Genomic DNA, 22,816 nt, shown 5'->3' on the forward strand with positions numbered 1-22,816 from the left:
TTATTTTACAAATCTGAAGACTTACTTTGGATTCTGCCTGAGCACTTTTACACTGTTAATGTTTACACCCAAACCAGTTGAGCCAAACCAAAATATTTCTGTTATTGGTCCAATAACACAGTAAACTTGTTCATATGACATCAGAGCACTGAACAACAAATGCTTTCCTAGAGTTTCCCAAGACTATTTTCATATTTAAGTACACTGCTTTTGATACACTCTTTTAAATCAAGCAACAGTTGAGACTCCAAAACTAATTTACTTAGGATATTGGATACCAAAAAAATATCTTCCTACCACAACACAATCTGAGGACTATTTTCAATACAAAAAAGCTCTAAAAATTAGGTACTCTTTAAACATCAAAGAGATCACCAATGAAAACTGATTATTATTAAACATTAACAAAAGCTCCTTTTTTTTCTGAACTTTCTGGTTATTCAGTTAACATCTTCACCAAAATTGTCATTTGTAATTTTGAAATGTGTTTATAAACACAGCTTTGTTTCACAGAGCTCAAAAATACAAAGCCTCCATTCAAATAATAAAAATACTAATTATCTCATTTTAGACTCACTGAATATTCCAAACCTGCTCCTTTCACAGGGAGCAAAAGGGCACTTTCAAAGAACTAAAAAATCAACCTTAAGTCTATAAAAGGGTGGCATCTCAGAAATCTGTAGTTTTACAAGCAATGAAAGTTACTGTTTAAAATAAAAATCCATGAAAATATATTCTACACATTTCCCAGATAAGCTATATGAGAACTGAGACATATAAAAGAGTTTTCTAATAGCCAACAGCTCAAATAAAGTGGCCTTAAGTCCATGAGAAGTTTACAATGGAGAATTTTTGTTGAGGTAGATTACTGAGATGAGAATTTTTACCATCTTTATCATCCAGATCACACCTCCAACTTAATACAATCCTGACAAAACTCCTTAACCTTCCATTGTTTTCCTTAAAACAAGATTTTTCCAAATTCCACATACTAGAATAAAGTTTTAGCTCTAAATTACATCAGAGTGGTCAACTCAATTCCAATTTAAACGAATGAATGAATGAATGATACAGTTGCCAAAAAAAAAAAAAAAAAAATCATGTATAGATCTGTAGCCTAACTTAAAAAAAAATAAGCCAACATAGTTTCTACAGTCAACAAAATTAGCTTTGGCCCAAAACTGAAGATGATTTAAAGGCATTAAGTAAAAAGGTGGTAGTTCCCCTTTCTATCACAAATTAAACAGGTGAATGGAGTCGGTTCCATTAAAATTAGAGCATATTTTTCTGTTCTTAATGGATGTTTTCCCACATCTACTCTAATGCTAGATCATACAACTTCTCTTCCATGGCTCACCCTCTCTTCCATTTGTCAAAATTAGAGTTGTTTTAGGAAAAGTCATTCTTGCAAAGCTTTGGCCATCTACTGATTTCCAGACTGTGGTAAAATGATTCCTATGGACTTTATACAGCAGAGCTCCTCTATCTAATCAATCTGAGAATCGGACAAGCCATCCTCCCTACAATCTGACATTACTTGAGAACAAAAGTAACACACACCCTGTGAAAAGAAACTATGAAAGTATCACTTCTCTTTGCTTTTGAAAGCCAGGGCTGTGGTTCAGTAGATGCAGCTGTATTCTCATACAACCTCAATGCCTTTGACCACTTGGCCACTTCTTGTTCATCCTTGGTGTTTAAATGTGGGGTCCTGGATGGACTAAGATCCTTTCAGAAGAAATAAGAAAACAAGTAGAATTTATTCATTCTAACAAATGAACACCTCAGGTCTCCAGTCAGTTAATCCACACAAGTTCAGTGCTTCCGTAAAGCTTCACCATGCAGCTGATGCTAGAAAAGATAAATGCCACTTAGGAAATTTAATCTAAGAAATTTAATTTAAGGAATTTAATCTTGCTTTCCACCAATCAACTGCACATCCCCAAACCTAAAAATAGTCAAACATTAAGTGTCTGTTGACCTCAAAATAGAATTCTTTGCAGAAAAAACAAGTGCTTTTGGGTAGCTATAATCCAGCTAACATAAATATAATTTTTTTAAAAGATGAAAGTATTCTAAAGAACTTTAGGGTTAAAAAGAACTTGGTGGTCACAGAGTAGAACTCCTACAAACAGAAATCCTTTGTTCAATGTTCATCAGAAGTAGGCTTCAGTCTTCTTTTATTTTTCAATATTTTTAATTGATTTCAGAGAGAAAGGAAGAGACAGCGAGATAGAAACATCAATAATGAGAGAGAATCATTGACTTCTGCATGCCCTCCCCTTGGGGGCCAACCCCACAACCCAGGCATGTGCCCTTGGCTGGAATTGAGCCTGGGACCTTTTAGTCCGCCACTCTATCCAATGAGCCAAACCGGTTAGGGCTTCAGTCTTCTTTTAAATTGCTGAGTCTATCCAGCTACAATAAATGGTTGTACTCAGAATCTACTGGCCATAACTGCCATATTGAACTTAGCTTTGCCTTCAAGAGCCAAAAATGAAGTCTTACTTTCCTTCATCCAAGAGTCCTTAAAATATATGGAAGCCACATTTTTATAAAATTATTACCTAAAATGGGTAGAAAAGAGTTTAAAATGGCACAAGAAGGTATTCCAGTGTGGGAGAAAAGAATAACTAGAAGTAGAAGGTCTGTTAAAAGCACCATTGTGACTAAATCATACAATATACACTGGGAAATAGTGACCTATATTCCTATCAGATTATTAAAGAACTTAAAAACCAAGGTGAGACTTGATTGTTTTGATAGCCAATAGGAAATAAATGTAGAGACAAATCACAGGGGGAAGATGTTTACAAATATTAGGCTTTTGTTACGGACTAAATGTTTGTATTCCCCCAAAACTTATCTATTGAAGACAGTATTGGCGGCGAGGCCTATGGGAGGTAACGATTAGACGAGGTATCAGAATGGGACCCTGTGAAGGAATTAGTGCCCTTATAAGAGACACCAAAGAGTTCTCTCTCCCTCAACATGCTCTAGTTCACACTGAGAAAAGACTATGAGAATGCAGCAAGAAGGCAGCTGCCATTTGCAAGGCAAGAAGAGTGAGCACCAGAACCCACCCATGCTGACACCCTGATCTCTGACTTTCAGCCTCCAGAACTGTTAGAAAACAAACTGCTCTTGTTTAACCCACCCAGTCTGAGGTATTTCCTTATGGCAGTCTGAGCAGACTAAGACAGATTGGAAAAGAGAGCAACTGGCAGCAAGGAGCCAAGTAAGGAGACTACTGAAATGCCCAGAGATGGCAAAGGAATCCAAAAGTCATCAATTACCTATGAAAGAAAAATAAGCTATTTCACCTGGCCCCAGAGGTGACCATCAAAGCATTCATGAACAACTGCTATTCATTCCCCAGGGTCATTGGTTTTGCTGTTTTACCTACCACCTACTATCACATCATTGTAATTTAATATAAATCTTTCAGGAAAGCTTTAGGAACTATTACAATGGGAAACCCAGTGATAGAGGCCCCAGAGTGACTGTCAAATCATCCTATAACCCTTCTCCCCCAAATCCAGTCATTGTCTTATCCCGAAGAATAATGAACAAACACTTATGGAGCCCATAAATCCACAGGCCTCCATCAAAGCACACCAATGTGGTCTTGATGGCCCTACTAAGTTCCATGAAATTTGGATTTGCTGATTTCCTTCTTTAAAGTAAAAAGAAAACTTCTAAACAATACAATCCTATAAATATACAGAGAAAACTCCAATATTTTCCAATAAAAGGTAAGCCAGGAGTTTGTTTTTTTAACCAGACAAGGATACCAAATGAAAAGGGTAGTTTGGGGACCTGGGGGAGCCCTCAACCCAGAAACAGTGGCTTCAGCAGATAGTCCCAAGCTTTGATACCTTGTCATTTATGGATCAGACTAAATCAGCCTTCCCTGCCTACATAGCACAGTGGAGTTCCACTTATATTTCCCAACTTCATCCTTGTACCAACTCATCCTCATTCAGGAGTGAGTATACCAAAGCCACTCCATCCTGTACTTTTAAATCCTTAAAAAGTTGAATCTTATTGACATTAAAATTTTGTCCAGATTACTACTTATTAAACAAAGCAAAAGCAGACTATTCCTAAGAACTATTCTGCTGTTGCACCTATTTAGTAAGCCTGAAGTTAACCTTGCACTACCACAGATCCTCAACAAGCATCTTAAACAGCTAAGCTGAGAATATAGGGCTCAAGGGTACTAATTTTGGGGCTCTCTGGTTTGGGATATAATTAAAAGAGTTTTAACAAAGAATATGAGTGAGAATTTCTTTTACTTTATTGATATAACTTTTCCTATCTAACCCAAAAGAGGAAGAACTCACCTGAAGAATTGTAAAATTTTGAGGGTTAACTACCAAAAGGAGTCACTATAGGTCATCATCCCTCTCAATCACCTGATTTAATCTTCAGTAACTATGTAACTGAAATGTTTTGCATGCAGAGTCACTTTCTCCATATATAATTGTAAGCTTTACATCCCTCCACATTTTAGAAAGAATTTCTTTAAAATTGCTTACGTTGATCATTATCACAATCCCTTAAGGCAGTATTTTTATTCTCCTCATTTTAGACATAAGATAAACAAAGATCAGAGACGTTAATGTAGTGCCCTAGAATCATAAATCTAGTAAATGATAACACCAACACTGAACCAAAACTTTATGACTCCAAACCCCTCCTTTTTCCACTATACCAGAATGTATCTATCTATTCTCCACCACCTTAAATAAACCACTCTACATAGACAAATAAAACTGTGTGTTAGTAAGAGCTCTAGAACCTACAGATATACTTCAGTGTAATGAATACCCAGTCTAGTTTTAAATAAATGAAAATATAAATGAACTAATCGGCACCCTCTCAAATTATAAGTGAGCATAAGTCTTTTCATTTTATTCATTGAAAGTTGCTTCCAAAATTATAGTTTAACAACTTTCATTAAAGTATATTCTGTATGTTTAATAACATTTTAAACTACCTTCGTAATAACTATTTTCCATCTGCTTTTACTTGCCTTTATAAACACTAAGTCTTTGAAAAATGGAAGTGAAAATAAAGAATTTTCCACACTATGAAGTAACCATTCTTTTCTATGTCCTCAACTAAATAATAGATGTGAATATTCCAATATCTTACACATATATCAAATTTCATCTTCTCCCCAAGGCAGAGTCTGATGTCAGCTGAACAGTTAAAAGAAAAAGCACACATAAAAAGAATTACACTCTCCTAAAAACATTTCAGATTGCAGTTGTTTATATTCAATATCTTGCAATACTACAAACATTTTTATTTTATGGAGGCTTTTTATACTTCTGTTTTCTTTTTAATAAAAATAAATCTTGAAGGTCGTTCTTTAGGAGAATATCAGCATTACACCATTTAAGCCTCCTGTTACAAAAACAAATTTTAAAGATTTCTAGAAATATTAAATTCCTCCTCAAGGCAAACCATGCCCTGGTGTAGATTGGTATCAGTGCAGGTGCAACTACAACTGATCAGTTTGCTGTTTCTGAGGGGCAATAAGAAACCACAAGGAAATGTATATCACTGTTGATTTCTCTATTTCCTCTGTAAAACGAACAGTTACCAACTTCCTACAAGAATTATGAAGTAAATAACACATGAGTAAATATTTATGAAGTACTTTTATCATTATTGATTTTTTAAAACAATAAGACTCCTCCCCTGCCCCCAATGATTTACTGGGCAAAGTCCTGCTGCTGTACAATTAGTTCAGCAAACCTCCAGAGTCTGCTCATCGTGGCACTACTCTTTTAAACTTGACAAGAGTTTACTATATAACTATGAAGGCAAGACAGACCCTGGCTATATGACCTGTTGTGTGTTCCTACAACAGAGTATCTCAAACTCCTTCAAACTTTAAATGGAATTAACTACTCATGATTCTTAAGACGGTAACAGTAGGAACAGTACAGAGAACAGGTTTGCAAGACAACCAGAAGTCAGAATGGCCAACTGGCCTGCCTCTTACACAGGGAAACAACAAATTAATTTATTTCACCTCACTTCATTGCTACTTTCATAGTTTATATTAAACAGGGACTAAGAAGCCAATGACAGACTCCTGAGGGACTTTTCATATACTCATTAGAATAACAATTTGTTTGTAATAAAGATCCTTTAACTGGATATACTGCAGGGATAAACATTATGCTACTAATCTATGAAAACTTTTAACATATAAAAGGAGATAATAAAATTACCAAAGACTGATTTTGTTGCCTACCCCATAAGGAACCATATCTTAGCTCCTCCTTTTCTTAATGAAGATGCCTTTGGTAGAATTATCTTCTCTGTTTGCTCTCAGACAGCAATTAAAATTGAGTGTGGTTAGTGTTGAGATTTCCTTTCAGAAGTGATCATATAATTATTTTCATTTGGTTTTATATATACATGTATAAATATATCTCCTGTTAGCATCCTGAGGATTGCCATGCAAATTGACTAGGGAAATACCAGTACACTCCTTGGCCCAAAAGATGAAAAAGCTTGTACCTCCTCAAAATATAAATCTAGGAGGATCCAAGATGGTGGCTTAGGTAAACACACCTAAACTGCTGCTGTGCACAACAATTTCAAAACTACAACTAAAAGACAAAACGTCTATCACCCAGAACCACGTGAAAGCTGGTTGAAAGGAAGCTCTACAACTAGACTGAAAGAGAAAGGAGCATTCTGGGTACAAGCACTGAAAAACTGAGGTACTGGTGCGTGCGCGCAATAAGGGCAGGCGGCGGATCCCGGCTGGCGGAGGGCATTGCTTTATTCAACCCGAAGAGAGACAAGCTCCCAATCTCTCTGAAATCCAATTTCTGGAAAGAAGCTGGACTGTCTGCCATGGGGTCAGAAAGTGAGGGTGGCTTGCCTGCAGAGCTGCTCACAAGAATAATTGTTTGTTGTGTGGGGGCACAAGACACGGGGACGTGGTCAGAGAGGCAGAGATGGACTGATGGGCAGCCATCACTGTTGGTCACGCCCCAGCCTAGTGATGCCCTGAGAATCTGCCCCACACAATCTACAAACACACCCAAGCTCCAAGCAGCGGCTTTTGCCTATGAATGGCCTTCTCTATTGCAGTTTAACCTAGCAAACTTGCAACCTGGTGCAGACAGCTCCAAAGCGTCCAAGCTCCAAGCAGGGAGGAGAAGACTGTGGTTCTCACTGTAGCTCCTGCAGGGTGGCCTCAGACAGTAGCTGAACTGCACCCCATTGGAGATCCAGAAGTCTGTGTATCTAATGGTCAGTGTGAGACACCAGATTTCAACTCCTCACATCCATAAGTGACACACCCAAAGTTCCACTGAAACAAGGCCTGCACCATAAGCATGTCTGAAGCACAGCAGTTCTTCCATTATAGACACAGCAGGTCCTCACAGCCAGTTGGCCTGGAGGTCAATTCCTCCCAGTGTACCAACAGCAATCAAGGCTTAACCAAACCAGGACTTTGCACTCAGCCCACAAAGGAGTGTACCAAGAACCACCACCTCAAGTGATTGAGGAAGCAGAGCTACTGGACCCTATAGGTCACCTACCACACAAAGCCATTCCATCAACACAGGAAGGCAACCAAATTGCGGAGACATAGAAGCATGTCATGAATGGGAGAGATGGAGGAAAGTAAACTACTGGATGACACAGAGTTCACAATCATATTTATAAGGTTACTCAAGAATCTTCTAAAAAGCGCTGAGAAACTAGAAGAGACTTTCAAGGACCTTAATGAGAATACCAAAAAAATGGAAAAGGACCAGTCAGAAATTAAGCATACACTGTATGAAATAAAGAATATACAGAAACTCAACTGTAGATCAACATATCCCAAGAATCAAACCAAAGATCTGGAATATGAGGAAACAAACAACACCCAACCAGAGAGGCAGAAAGAAAGAAGAATCCAAAAGTGTGAGGACAGTGTAAGGTGTCTCTGGGATGGCTTTAAGTGTACTAACATCCGGATTTTTGGGGTGCCAGAAGAGAGAAAGCAGGATATTGAAGGCCTATATAAAGAAATAATGACAGAAAACTTTCCCTAACTGGTGAAAGAAATAGACTTACAAGTCCAGGAAGTTCACAGAACCCCAAACAAGAGGAATCCAAAGAGGACCACACCAAGACACATCATAATTAAAATGCCAAGGGCAAAAGACAAAGAGAGAATCTTGAAAGCAGCAAGAAAAAGGCTGTTAGTTACCTACAAGAGAGTACCCATATGAATGTCAACTGATTTCTCAACAGAAACTATGCAGACCAGACGGGAGTGGCAAGAAATATTCAAAGTGATGAACAGTAAGAACCTACAACCAAGATTACCCAGCAAAGCTATCATTCAGAATTGAAGGGCAGATAAAGAACTTCACAGACAAGAAAAAGCAAAAGGAGTTCATCACCACCAAACCAGGATTACATGAAATGCTGAAGGGTATTCTTTAAGAAGAGGAAAAAGGTAAAGGTAAAAACTATGAACAACAAAAAGACATCAAATACATATCTACCAACAAGTGGATCTAAAAATCAAGTGAATAAAAAATCTGAAGAACAGAATGGACTGGTGAATATAATAGAATCAGGGACATAGAAAGGGAGTGGACTGACAATTTTCAGAGGAAAGAGGGTCTGAGGTTTAGGAAAAGATTGGACAAAAATCTTACACCTATGGATGAAGACAGTGGCAGGGGGTAGGGGCAAGGGGTGGGATTGGGAATCAGGTGGAAGGGAGCTATTGGGGGGGAGAGGAACACCTGTAATAATCTGAATAAAGATTTGTTATATAAATACATATACATAAATATATAAATATAAATATATATAAATATATATGTATTTTTATTTGTATATTTTTATTTATATGTATATATATTTATCTCCTAAATCAAAGTATTGGGCGAACTATTCAAAAAGTACAAATCTCAACCTAAGAACCCTACATTCCAAGAAGAATTTCCTTTATAGTACCAAGACCACCACAATTTTCTTCTGTATTGAAAGTAATAAAAATCTCTAATACAGATTTTTAATCCAAAAAAGAACTACTTATTTTGGAGACATACACACACAGATCAAGGTCTATAATATCTTTTTGGAAATCTATGGAGCCAGGTGCGTATTAGAACCCAGTTTTTCAGATTTTAGAAAAGAAATATAGAGTATACATATACCATATGTTACAAATCACCCCCAGCACCTGGTAACCATACAGTTACTAGGAAAACTGAGAATGCCAATGGCCTCCACTCAGGTAAGATCACATTTTGCCATGAAAAACAGTTTACGGTCAATTTAAAGGAAAATTTGTTATTCAAACTTTTTTGGGTTTCAAAATTGTAGATCAGGGATCGTGGCCCTTTGAAGGATAACCGGTGGTCTTGACATATAATACAGTAGGCTCTATCTCCTAAAACAAAAACAAGTAGCTGATGCTTAGATAAGAGACAGGTAGGATATTTATAGTCTTGAAATGGGCCTAATTACTTTCCTACTTGGAGAGGCATAATCAACTCAAGCCAGCTATAAAGTTTCCCCTTTAACTTTATTAACTTTATCCCAAATTGGGACCAACATTGAAAAACATTTTCCAGATCCTTAACATATCAATGCTACACTGAGAGGCAAGGGGCTTCTAACAGGTGACAAAGTCAGCTAGATATAGAAGGGCTTCCACATGGCAAAAAAACTAAGAGGAAACTCAAAGATTTTCACCCATGGCCTATGAGTGCCCATACAAACTCAGATTCTCTAACTTGTGGCCAAATCATGCTTCAGGCATAAGTCAAAGTGAGCCTAGCATTTTTTCCTCTCTAGCGGCACAAAACTTTTCTTTATCCCCAACAACTGGAAAACAACAACATATGCTTCAAGGACTGAGAAGCTTGATGACTGTAATTCTCTCCTAGGAGGGATCCCTGTGGTGCTCCACCACTGCTCAAGTCTTGCTGAGCACATTTGCTCATCGATTAAAGTTGCAGGATGATATTAAATTTAACTGTGTTCTCTACTAGTACATTAACCACCAATGAAGTCGTAGAATAGTAATCATGAGGTGATTCTGCTCATTTTAAAGCTTCACAATGGCTCACCAGCAAAACAAAAGTAAATAAGTAAATATATAAACCAACAATTGTTGAAAAAAGTTGCCTCCAGATCCTTAATGTAACTGGAATAATCTTTCAAATTCAAAGACTCCCTTAACTCAAATACAGGTACCTTCCTAACACCTAAAATAGACCTGACAAAATGACATCTTAGACAAACTTTCTCTGTTTTTAATAACCAAAAATATGGGAAAATATAGTAGTACAGTTGTTTTGAAAAGTAATGTTTTTCTGTCCTGCAACTTATCTCAAATTGTTTTATTGTTTTATATTGAAGGTTTCATACTTGAGTCATTATCCAATGCAATAAAAATTAGTAACAATCCCTAGTCTGTTTTCATTTCTGTGTGATCTTCAAATGTGATCTTTAAGTCCCCAATCAGCTTACACTAACTAGCCTGGATGACTCAACATGGTCTTTATGAAAGCCCATTTTAAACAGGGAACAAATAAAAAAACCAAAGTTCTCCCCCTAAAAAAGATACATTTTCTTCTCATGTCAAGGATATGTTAAGAAATTACAGATGGTCTACCTGTAATCAGAAAACAGAGGTTCAAATGACAGTAACATTACTAACAAATCTCTCATTTAGTTTACAAAGTAATAATTTCCTCCCTAACAAAGCCATTTTTCTTCTAATGTAATGATCTCTCTCCACAGACTTCTATAGAAAGAAGTGATCCAGAAATAAAGACATCTAAAGAATATACTTCAATGGTGGGCTTCTCACTAAGGAAAAGATAGTATAGGTCTGCATCCCACTCCTCTGGCCCTTAACACCAAAAGTACAACTCAAAACAGGAGGAGGGCGATGCCAAGGCTAAACATAATGCACCTTACTAGAACTTCCACTTTACTCAGTGATTACCTAAAACATATTTATATTACACCAAATACATTTGTGCTACAGAGCAGAGAGTAAAATGACATGAATTTTTAAGATTTCTTCTGCTCACAAGGTATTGCTTCAGGTTTACCAAGGGAGTTTACGTTCTTTCTCTACCCTTGAGAAGTTCTGCCCTAGAGACTCTTAATATTTTCACCAACCTGTCTCCCAACTATTCTATCCTCTCAGCTCATGTAATTTTTATTTTATTTATTGAGTCTACACCTCATTCCAGAAAGAATTTCAAGTAGCTGGGGAGAAAATATGGAGAAACACTGCATCCAAGTGGTGCTGCCTAAGCATTGAAGAGGGTTTTCAAAAGGTTTTCAAAAGGTGTACAAAAGGTGTACATGTTTCTACTCATTTTTCTGCACTATACAATAGCTAGTCTACAAAAAAAAAAAAAAGTCTTAAGAAGAAATTAACTACAAAAATAAAAGGTAAGGTCCTAACAAACCTGATGACTTTTCAAAACTACCCTTCTGCCTGACTTCTTTTTAGACTTTTAATAATATATATAACTTTATGGCACTAAAAAGCAACTTTGACATGTTGCCCTAGTGACAGCATTTCTCAAACCTCCTCCCCCACCTCCAACCAGCAAACATCTCATTTTATCCAAAGTAATATGAGATAATGCCTGTAATTGCTCAGCACAGTGCCTAGCATACAATAATAGTTCAATAAACACTGACTATAACACTAACTATAATTAGTACTACTAATAATAATTAATATTATCATTAGTATTACTTAAGAGGGTGCCACTTAGCTAGCAAGTCACAAAGCAATGATTCCAATTCAGCTGTCTGGCTCGTAAGCCCAATTCTTCCCACTGCACTATACTGTCTTTTTTATAAAAAGTCAAGAATTCAAGTGCTCTCTGACAGACTCCAAATAGATTCTACTCCATTTCAATCAATACAGGATGAAGAATTATAGGAATTCTCTCCAGTCATACACAATCCATTTATATACAAATCTATACTCCATATATAAATGCCATTCATCCTATCTAATAAAGAGGGAATAGGCTAATTGACTGTCATGCCCTAACAAAGATAGTGGCACCCACAGCCAATAAGGAGGGAATATGCTAATTGACTGTCACGCCCTCAAAGATGGTGGCTCCCAGTCCCCTCAGCTGCATGTCTGCCTCCAGAGTCCCCCAGTCCCCTCAGCCTCATAGAGCCGGCTCGAGGCACAGGCAAGCCTCAGATGGTGGCTGTCCAGCTTCCCAGGGCCAGCCCAAAGCACAGGCAAGCCTCGGATGGCATCAGCCCAGCTGCCCAGGGCTGGCCGGAGGCGCATGCTCACATCTGATAAGTTCCACATAAAAGTATTGGTGCCTTCCTCCTCCAAATATTATACATCAGAGATGGCAGCTGCCCAGCTGCCCAGGACTGTCTGAGGCTCAGGTAACCAGAGCCAGTCAAGGCTTGTGCTGCCAGCAGTGACAGCAGCAGAGGTGTGATGGGGCATCACCTTCCCCAGATCACCAGGTTGCCTCCCGCCCATGAGGGCTCCCGGACTGAGAGGGGGCAGGCCAGGCTGAGGGACCCCCATCCAGTGCATGAATTTTCATGCACCAGACCTCTATTCTATAAATAAAAGCCTAAGAGACCATTACAGCAAAACGACTGGAATGACCAATCACTATGATGCGTACTGACCACCAGACGTAAACACTCAATGCTGGAGCTGCCCCCTGGTGGTCAGTGCACTCATACAGGGGGAGTGACCGCTCAGCCAGAAACTGGGCTCACAGATGGCAAGCGTGATAACGGTGGAGGGAGCCTCTCCCACCTCCGCGACAGTGCTAAGCAGCAGCAAGTCTACCAGTAAGGAGCCTACTGCTAAGGAGCAGCATGCCAAGCAGTAAGGAGTGAACAGGCAGACAGGGTGGCAAGGAGTGAGGGATCCCAGATTGCCAGAGGGATGTCTGCCTGCCAGCTTACAGACTTCCCCAGAGGAGTCCCAGACTACGAGAGGGTGCAGGCCAGGCGTAGGGACCCCCCAACTCAGTGCACAATCTCATGCACCAGGCCTCTAGTCCTATATAATAAAAGCCTAATAAGCAAATTGTTCAACTAGGAGTTCAACCAGGAGTTGAACCGCTCACTATGATGTGTGCTATCAGGGGATAGCATGGCACACAGCAAGCATTGGTGATGCGGTGCAGACAGTGGGCAACAATAGAGACACTGCGGACCCAGTAAGGCTCTGACAAGAGCTGAACCACAGCAGGATGGTGGAGCAGGTGAGCAGGTGGTGCCAGACCAAGGCAGATGCAAATAGGAGCTCGATCACCCCACAGTCGGCAACCAACTCCAGTGGCTGGGGGTGGGGCCACTGTCCAGTTCCTAGGCACTGAGGGAGCCAAGAGGAGAGTGGGGGAAGGGGGGGACCCAATAGATCACCCCACAGGAGGGATGGTGGAGCAGGTGAGGGGGTGGTACCAGGCCACATCAGGGTGCCAGGAGGGGCTTCAGGGCTGCAAGGCTGAGGGCGCAAGCTGGGACCCAATTCCCACAGGCATCTCTGAGGGATCCCACCCATGCATGAATTTGTGCACCAGGCCTCTAGTATACTAATAACAATTTGTGTTTTTACATTAAATAATCAACTAAAGTCACTAATTTTATATATCTAACTCTACCATTAACATCAATATTTGGCCTGATAACCTGGATAGAACTAGAGAACATTATGCTGAGTGAAATAAGCCAGTCAATAAAAGAGAAATACCACATGGCCTCACTCATTTATGGACATTAAAAAACATTATAAACTGACAAACCAAAAGATAGATATAAAGACAGTAAAGCAACAAGCAGACTGTAAAATTACACCAGGGAGAGTAGGGAGATCTGGGGGAGATAAGAGATCAACCGAAGGACTTGTATACATGCATATAAGTACAACTAATGGACACAAAACTCTGGGGAGGGAGGGTATGTGGGGGGGGGGGGCAATGTTAAAATATGTACACAGGTAATAATTTAATAAATAAATAAAAAATTAAAAAATTAAAAAAAAAAACAGAAAAAAAAATATTTGGCCTGATAATTTATCTCCCTCTGAGTTTATTTCCTTAAGGGGTATTCATTTACTCAGCTTTAATTATAACTTATAGGCACAAAAAAAAAAAAGATCTGTATCTCCAGCCAAAAAAAATCAAAGAGTGGTTAGAATCTATGTATGTACAAAAAGGTGCTCACTATCACATTTTTATAAAAAAAGAAAATTAACAAAATCCCTAAATTTCTTGCAGTAAGAGAACTGACTTGATAATCTAGGCTATGTCCATTTCCACGTAATATCATACAATTTTAAACCATGTTCATTAAGTATTTATAAAAACTTGAGAAAATACTCATAATATTAAGCAAAATTTAAAATTCAGAATATAAAGGGAAACCATCACTAAGCTCTCAACTTTGTAAATGTAAAGCTAAAGGGAAATAAAACAATTTTCTCTAGATAGTGAAATAGGTGTTTTCTTCCCATTTTTTCTATTCTCCGATGTTTTTTTCAACACTACCTATTAATTTTATAAGCAGAAAAGAACCGTCATTGTTGTTTTTTAACCAACATTTCTATTTTACTCATCTCCTTGCATACTTCTGTCATAAATCCCTAAATTAGCCAGAAAAGTCCCAGGTCATGTGAATTTTAAAATGCTCAAATCAATTCAACATCTTTACTCTCTTCCAGCACTACTATCCTCTCTAACCATGCCAGAACTGCAACCTTGGTTCATTTCTCTTACCTACATAAATCCAATCCTTCAATTCTATCAATCCTTTTCTCCTTCCTATTTCCTATACAAGTCATTAATTAGTCTTTTGAACTGACATATTTAAATATTTATTTTCTCATTTTATACCCTAAATGCAAAAGCATTAGATTTGTAATCTCAACATTCCCATCCAAAAAATATATTTAAGTGGTATCCAAAGCAGTCCTATTAAGTTGTTTTTTAAAGGTGTCCAACACACTGTCCAGAAATGATCTTTTTTTTTTTCAGAAGACACTTTCTAATACCGTTACTTGACTCTCTTAAGGCAAGAGTTATCCAAGTCTGACAACATTAAGTAGGCAGTGATATTCCAGGCATGATTACCAATTGTTCAAGAACAGAAAGACTAGCAGGCTTTAATAAGAGATTATTCTAAATAACCCCATTAAATCTGAAGTGTGAAAACAATTGCATTTACATTTAAGGTTTAGTATCTTCATCTTTATCTTCCTGTTCCAAAAGAATTACTTAAAAACTCAAAGAAAACGATATAGTAGCCTAAAAGAAAGTTAAACTTGTATTTAAATAATTAATTATAGGCATACCACATATATAATAAACAAGTCTCTAAAAATTGTGACCCAATCAAATTATTTTTCAAATCATTATAAACCAATGACTATTGAAGGTATACTACAGTAACTATTCTAAAAAGCACACAATACCTATGGTTATAAACTTGTCTCTAATTTTTCGGTTTTTCAAGTTTGTGTTTTCATAAACAGTTTTTCTCTAAAGACTTTTGTTACTTAACTTTTACCTTAAATGAGCCACTTAATAGCAGACAATATTTATCCTAAAATACTGTATTTTTCTTCACATGCTTGCTGACTCTGAAGTTATTTCATTCACACTACAACTTGAAGGAAACAAATGTTTAACATGGTTTGGTTACCCAAATAAAAGCACTAAATTTGAACACGTGTATATTATGACACATGATAGTTACTATAAATTTCACACTGTTAGGTACAAAACATGAACCATACTGTACTCATAACCTTAAAATACTTTATATATAAAGGCTAAACCTAGTTTCTACCTGATACAACATACCATTCTACTTACATTACAGTTCAGTTGCATTGGTAAATTTTGGTTTGCTTTTTTGATTTTTTAAAATATTTTCAAATTATGGTACAGGCAATTTGAAAAGCTAACTCCATGTTTAACACGGTGAGTAGGTATTTAATAATCTTACCGTAGATTTTTTTTTAATTACTTTACAAGTATAATATAAAGGGAAACACTAGGAATCTTTCTGGTGATAAAACTGTTCTTGTATCTTGACTATATCACTATCAATAACCTGGGTGTAATACTGTACTAGTGTTTCAAGTTGTTAGCGCTGCAGAAAATTTGGTAAGTGTACATGGATCTCTGTATTGTTCCTTACAACTGCATGTGAAACTACAAAAAATTAATTCAATTTAAAAAAATTTGCTAAAGATCAATTTAGTAAAAGGCGAAAGATTTATGCAGTCTGAAGAGAAACCAGAGCATTTAAAGATCAACTTAATAAGAATTTAGTTTTCTGGCGCTACAGCAACATTCTCAAAAAGCCTAAGTGTACATATGAAAAATTTCTCCCTCCAGAAATTAATCAGTAACTGAGAATGAAAAACTATATACCTTATAAAATTTAAGAGCTAGAAATAGTTTTTACAATTATTTCCAAAAATCTTGGTCAGGAACTATTATCAAAGTTGGATTTGAACAAGGAAAAGTAAAGCTTTACTTGCTAGTTAAAACAACTTTCTAGATAGAAATAACAGACAGAGAGACTCAATATTGCTCACATACTGAATATATATCCCAAGCCCTTGCAATATCTCTTATTACTTGGATTCAAAAACTAACAGATTTTTCATACAGCACATAAACATTAAACTATTATACTAAAAATTAAACCCAGGATCAGAACTTAGTTCCACATACTCAAACCCTAAAGTTTCGGGGACAGTGGATTTCATAACACCTTAACTATTTCAATTTTGTTAAATCCTTTCAACAAGCTTTCCTTTTATACAGTGCCCTAACACAGTGCCTCACCTTTAACGCCTATAGAAATGCCTCTCTCGAGATCACTGTTGAGACCACCTCCGAGACTCTGCCATACCATGCAGATAAATTCAGTCTTATCAGGCAAAGAAAATTAATACCTTACTGAGAAAATGACATTTTAGAAGACTCCTCAAAACAAATAATAGTAAATAAAACACATTCATTCATCTTTTCCATAGTGATTTTTTATGAAGTATCAGCTATCATAAGAGTTATTTGTTTTGCTTTAGAAATAAAATTTTAAAAATAACATTATGTACTCTAGTCATGTATGTTTTCCATTTCAAAAAATTCCAAAGGTGTTATATATTATTTCTCAAGAAAATCTCACTGTGAAATTAAATCATCCTAAAAAGGACAAATAATCGAGAAAGGAATTATACTGCACAATTATAGTCTCCATGAGGCAAAAGGCTAGGGTTTTACAAATTACTCCAAAGATAAGAAAACGCTAATCTTTAAGTCAGCTCTTCAGAAGCAAAGTCAGATCTTTAGATCCTTGTAAGCTGCAAACAAACAAGCATTAGGACGTATTGCATATCCTTTGATATCAAGACAGATAATACAAATATTAGTAAAATATATAAATAATACTACTATACCAAATTCTTTTAGACATTGTCTTTACAATAAGAAATGGCTACAGGAAAACCATAGCTACCAATATATGTACTATGATATAAAATAATCACACGGCATTTTCCCTTCCCCAAAACTAATTATTAAAGGTTATAGCTTTTAAAAATTCTTTTCCAGATTTAAAACAAACCACAGATAAAAATTACTATGTCCACTAAATACAAGTGCTTAAATTCAAACTTTCAATGGATAAATAACAAGTCTAGCAATTTTAAAACTAAGAAATTCCTACTCCAAAAACATCAAATACTACAACTTGTACAATGTAAAAATGTAAAAAAAATTCATATAATGCAAGCAAAGACCTACAACTTCTCCAACGCCATGTTTGTAATACACAACAAATTCACCTACTTTTTAATTTCACAGACTGTAAAAATCACTTCTTAATTTTATAAAGTGAAAAAACTGTCCTTATTCTAAAAACAGAAAATATTTCTAATAGCAAGTTTCTAAAGTCCATGTTATTGATATCAATGTGTCAGTTAAATATAATTTCCACGATTTAAGCTGGAACTAACAGCCTGAAACAGCAATGTATCACTATTCATTAATGAAATATACTAAGCATGTACTACATATTAGGCAAAGTAAATTTGAAAGTTCTTGAGAATGAATTATTAGTTGCAAAAATTGAGACATACTCAAAACAGTAGTGAAGAAAGAAAATATAGCCTTCTTCTACATTAACTAATAATGTTCTCCCCTCTCCCCAAAAAGTGACAATCTTCAAATGATTGCCAGTAAAAGGAAAAAGGTGGGAGAAGAGCTGGCATTTGTCTGACATGTTATGGTACCCTTTATATTAAGGATAGTGTTAGCCTTAGGATATTTACAATCCAAAGTGCTTTTATTATACTTAATTTAAAATATTAAACGACATATTATTTTTCTCATAAGCTAAGATTTCATCATTAAAAATGAATTTTAGTAAATTAAGTTACTGTATATCTTTTAAATAGAAATGCTTTTAAATGTAAAGTGTAATATAGTAGTAAAATGATAACTAATTTAATCTTTCTTTCTAATGTTTTGCTCTCACAGTATCTTAAGAAATCGCTATCACTATACCAGAGGAAATAAAAGTACCAGTCAAAGAGGAATTACGGAGTTTCAGCCCAGAGGTTTGACAGCTGGTTTTTTTAAGGTGGTACTGTCATGGCTTTAGGTATTTGTTGGTTTTTGTTCTTGTTTTCATCTATCTCTGAGCACTAATGAATAAATTTAAATTAAACAGAAAATTATAGCTTTTGTACATTAGAACGGACCTAGCTTTTAGAACATCTTTTTTTTAATCATGAATTTAAATAAGGTAGAAAAACAAAACTATGCATACTTAAGAAATATGGGATAAATGGTTAATGGAGCAGAGTAGTTATAAATATAAGAAGATAAATTTAAAGAGGACATCATGTAATCTGAATGTATGACAGAATTCAGTCACCTAATAGGTGTCATTTCAAAATAAATCTAACTCCTTTTCATTTATTTGTAACTTTTATTCCATTAACATTTTAAATAACCATCCACAAAATTGTTAATTTGCTGCAAACTACGAAGGGAATGGCCATCTTTTAAAAAAGCATCTTACTAATTGTTGCTTGGCTCAATTCTACTTTTCATGAGCATATATTAAATAATAATATTTTACCAATTCTTTAGAAACCTGGGTTACATAATGCTATGGACTAAAAATTTAGCAAAATTTAAAAAGATATATTTAAATAAACATTTTTTAAAAGATCACATATGGCCATAGTGCATTTTCTTCTGGTACTTTTCTAAATATAGAGGCCTGATATAATCCTCAAATAAGACAATTTTCAATTTAAAAATTCATAGAAAAAGAGAGTAATTCTTAATCCATATTGAAATTCTTAGTGAAATGTCAACAGATTCTTACAGCAACAGCCCACATTTTGGGCTTGGTTGTTTTTATTTATAATTTTATTTTTGTCCTGTTTTTATTTATAATTTTAACAACACACTAAAGAATACAATGAAGAAAGATATTAAAATACTTTATATGTTTTTCTACTAAACTGTATCACAACATCAAAATATGAGGTTCTGATTTTAGACATCATCTTACCTGATCCACTGAACTGACTGCTTCCCAGTGTTGTTGGTCTGGTTTTCCCACTATTAACAGGTGGGGAAAACATCTGCAAAATAACCCAAAAGTATCTATTAGTCCTGAAATTCTTCTAGACTCTTTACAAACCAAGAGTCATCAGTTAGTTACTATATTTCAGAAGGACGTTAAAATAAAATTTGAAATGTACATTCAACCCAGAAAGGCAAATATACTATGATTCTATTTGCTAACACTACTTGGTTATATTCTGTCCTGCAAAACCAGTTACTTAAATGAAAGCTTCTAAGATTATTAAGTTTAAATAGTAAACTTTTGTCCATGATTGTAACTAATTAAATCTCATTACATTTACATTACAATTTAATACGCGCAGTCAGAATCAAATTAAATGAAACTACCACATACACGAAGGATCCATTATATTAAGTTTTATAAAGTAGGGATTGGTCCTGACTCCTAACAACAGTTAAAAAAGGAATTCAACCATTGAAAGTAAGGGCAGAGGGCCCTTAGGTTTCAACAGATACTTTGGAGACACTCAATTACTAACCCGTGTAAAAAAATGTCAAACATATATACATACACACATATGTGTATTACAAAGATAACTCAGCTCAAAAAGCTGGCCCCTCTTGTAAAAGACATCTTTCACATACCACACCTTGGGGAGAGAGAAACGGTTATGAGTTGGTTGAAGAAAAAATAATTTCCTTCTTCCCTATGAAATTCAAAATCCCTCATCATCACCAGGGTCAGAGGGTGACTCCAACCAAAGCTCCCGATTACACTGTTTTCCTTTCAACCGGTTAAAATAAATGACCCCTTTTGGCAATAAAGTTTCAAATCTGCAAGTCTAGACATTACATCAAAGTTCAGGTGTCCAACTTGGGGGAGCTGGACTCCAGCCCTGAGAACTCTGCTCAAAGCAAAGGGAGTTCACGCCGCCTAGGGAAGTCTCCACGTCGCTCCCCCCCACCACCACCACCTCCTTTCTTTCTCTCTTTTTCTTTCTTTTTTAAGTCAACCTCAGCAGAACCCCGAGATGCCGCGGGAAGCTCTCCTACCGCACTGAAGTCCAGCAGGTCGCTCAGCTCCTTGTCGGTCCCTATCGCGGCCATGCGCTGCTGCTGCGGATTCATCCTGGGCCACTTCTAGCGGGTCCTGCGGCGGAGGAGGAGGAGGAAGCGGGCTCAGCGGGCGACCCCCGAGGGGACGGAGAGGGGCTCGGGCCGGAGCGGGGCTCGGGCCGGACTCCACCAGACATCCCACTCGGTCCTCCGTCCCCGGTCCCCGCGGGCGGTGCGGGGTGGGGGGGCGGGAGAGCCGGGAGCCCGCGCCCGCCCGGTCCGGTCCGTGCCTCCACGCGTTCCCCGGCCACGCAGCGGGCCCCCCGCAACTCGCCGCCGCTCCTGCAAGTTTCCGGGCCGGTCCCCTCCTCCCTCCGCGGCGCCCCCCGCCCCGCGCCGCCGCCGCCGGGAGCCGGGAGCCGGGAGCCGTGCGCGCGGGGCCGGCCCGGGCGGGGGGTCTCGCGGGGCGTCCGGGCGCCGCCAGCCGAGCGGTGGCGGCGGCGGGGAGATGCCCAGCGCCGCCCGGGCCCGGCAACAATGGGGCTGACAAGTTGAAGGGAGCGCGCCGCCCGCAGGCCCGCGTCCCCGGCCGCCAACGCCGCCGCCCGGACCTCCCCGGCCAGCCCCCCCCCGGGGGCGGGGGGGTCGCCCCGGCACCCCGCTTGCTAGCGTCCGAGGGGCGTTTGTAAAAAACAGAAACCAGAAACGCCGACAACTCGTCTGGCGCTCGCCCGGCGGCGTCCTCCTCCCGCGGCTCGGCCTCCTCCCACTTTGGCCGCCCGGCCCGCCGCCGCCGGCCCCGCCGAACAATGCGCCGCGCGGGGCGGCCGGAGCGGCCCGCGGCCCCAGCGCCCCGAGCCCGAGTCCCCGAGCCGAGCGGGGCCCCGCGCCCAGGGCCGAGCGCGCGCCGCCCGCGGGCCTCGCCGCCCCGCTCCCGCCTCCGCCCCCGCCCCGCTCCCCAACTTGGAGGGGGACCCCGGGTCCGCGCGGTACAAAGGGGGGCACGGAGTTGGGGCGCCGGCCGGGGGCGCCTCCGCGCCCTCCGGCAGGGACGCCCCGCCGCCCGGCCGCCCCGCCACGGCGCCCCCGTCCCCCACCCGCTCCCGCTCAGTTACCTGCCGCCCCGTCTCCGCATCCAACCAACCTCCCCGATTAAAGTTCACTCCGGCCGGCAGCGCGGCTCCCGCTTCCCCGGCGCCGCGCGGGCGGCTCGGCCCCCTCGGCCCGCGCAGAGCTGTCCGGGTCCGGGCGCGGGAGGCGGCTCTCGGGCCTGGCCGCCCCTTGCTCCCGGGGCGGGCTGGCGGTCCCCCCGAATAGAACTTGTGGGTCTCCTCAGGCGGACATTTTTTTCGCTTGCAGCGGCCTCAGCACTGCGCTCGGCGGGGCTCCGGATCCCTCCGCGCCGGGAAGAGCCCGGCTTAACCCCTTCGTCCCCGGCCCGCGCCGCCGCCGCCGCCGCCGCGCCCGAGGAAGTGGGGCCGGCGCGGAGGGGCGGGGAGGAGCCGGCGGAGCGGGGAGGGGCGGCCGCGGCCGGTGGACAAAGCCCGCGGCGGGGCGAGGCGGGCCGGGGCCCGGCCGGCGGGGCGGGGAGGGGCGGGGGCCGCGCGCAGGTACCCCGCGAGGCAGGGCCGCCCGCCGAGGACGCCGCCCGCGGGCCCCCGGGAGCGAGCGGGACGGCGGGCTCCAGCGGGTCCCGCTCCCACCTCGGAGCCGCGGGGACGCCCCTGCGGGCCCATCTGGATGCGCTGCCCCAGCCACCAGCCCGAGGCCGCGGAGCCCGAGGCCGCCGTCCCGGGGCGAGCGGCAGTGAGCGCGGCGGGAGTCCGGAGTGCCAGCCCGGGGAGATGCGTGCGCGGGGCTGGGACCCCGGCCGCTCGGTCCGCACGAGGAGTGGGTGCGGTGGGTCCGGGGTCCTGCTGAGCGGAAGGCAGAAGGGGCGAAGCCTCCCTCAAACCGCGCAAAAGCTGCGCGGGCGGCAGGTCCCCACATTCTCCACTCACCTGAGCCCCCCCGCCTGCAGGCACCGCGTCCCACCCCGCGTCCCACCCGAACCCCATCCCCAGCCGGGGCCACCACCACACGGCACCGCCGGACCAGCTCTGGGAAATGGACCGAGCCAGTCC

At 40.3% G+C, this 22,816-nt stretch overlaps 1 protein-coding gene across 5 annotated transcripts in view; it reads right to left on the reverse strand.

Moving 5' to 3' along the window:
• TCF12 (transcription factor 12) overlaps nucleotides 1–21,944 on the reverse strand; it is a 307,685-nt gene extending 285,741 nt beyond the window's left edge. For 3 of the 5 annotated variants that reach the window (XM_036440877.2, XM_045582229.1, XM_036440845.2), the window contains exons 1-3: nucleotides 21,809–21,944; nucleotides 20,691–20,787; nucleotides 19,621–19,693 (exon numbers count right to left, since the gene is read on the reverse strand). In XM_036440877.2, the coding sequence (XP_036296770.1) occupies nucleotides 19,621–19,693; nucleotides 20,691–20,765 (148 nt within the window). In that variant the 5' untranslated portion in view covers nucleotides 20,766–20,787; nucleotides 21,809–21,944. Of the gene's footprint in view, nucleotides 1–19,620; nucleotides 19,694–20,690; nucleotides 20,788–21,027; nucleotides 21,052–21,808 lie in introns of those variants that run through there. The other 2 variants (XM_036440855.2, XM_045582232.1) reach the window with 2 other exon arrangements.
• Between the last annotated feature and the right edge of the window lie 872 nt (nucleotides 21,945–22,816).

Source organism: Pipistrellus kuhlii, unplaced genomic scaffold (genome assembly GCF_014108245.1).
Source record: "Pipistrellus kuhlii isolate mPipKuh1 unplaced genomic scaffold, mPipKuh1.p scaffold_m20_p_1, whole genome shotgun sequence".
In the NCBI taxonomy this organism is placed as follows: Eukaryota; Metazoa; Chordata; class Mammalia; order Chiroptera; family Vespertilionidae; genus Pipistrellus; species Pipistrellus kuhlii.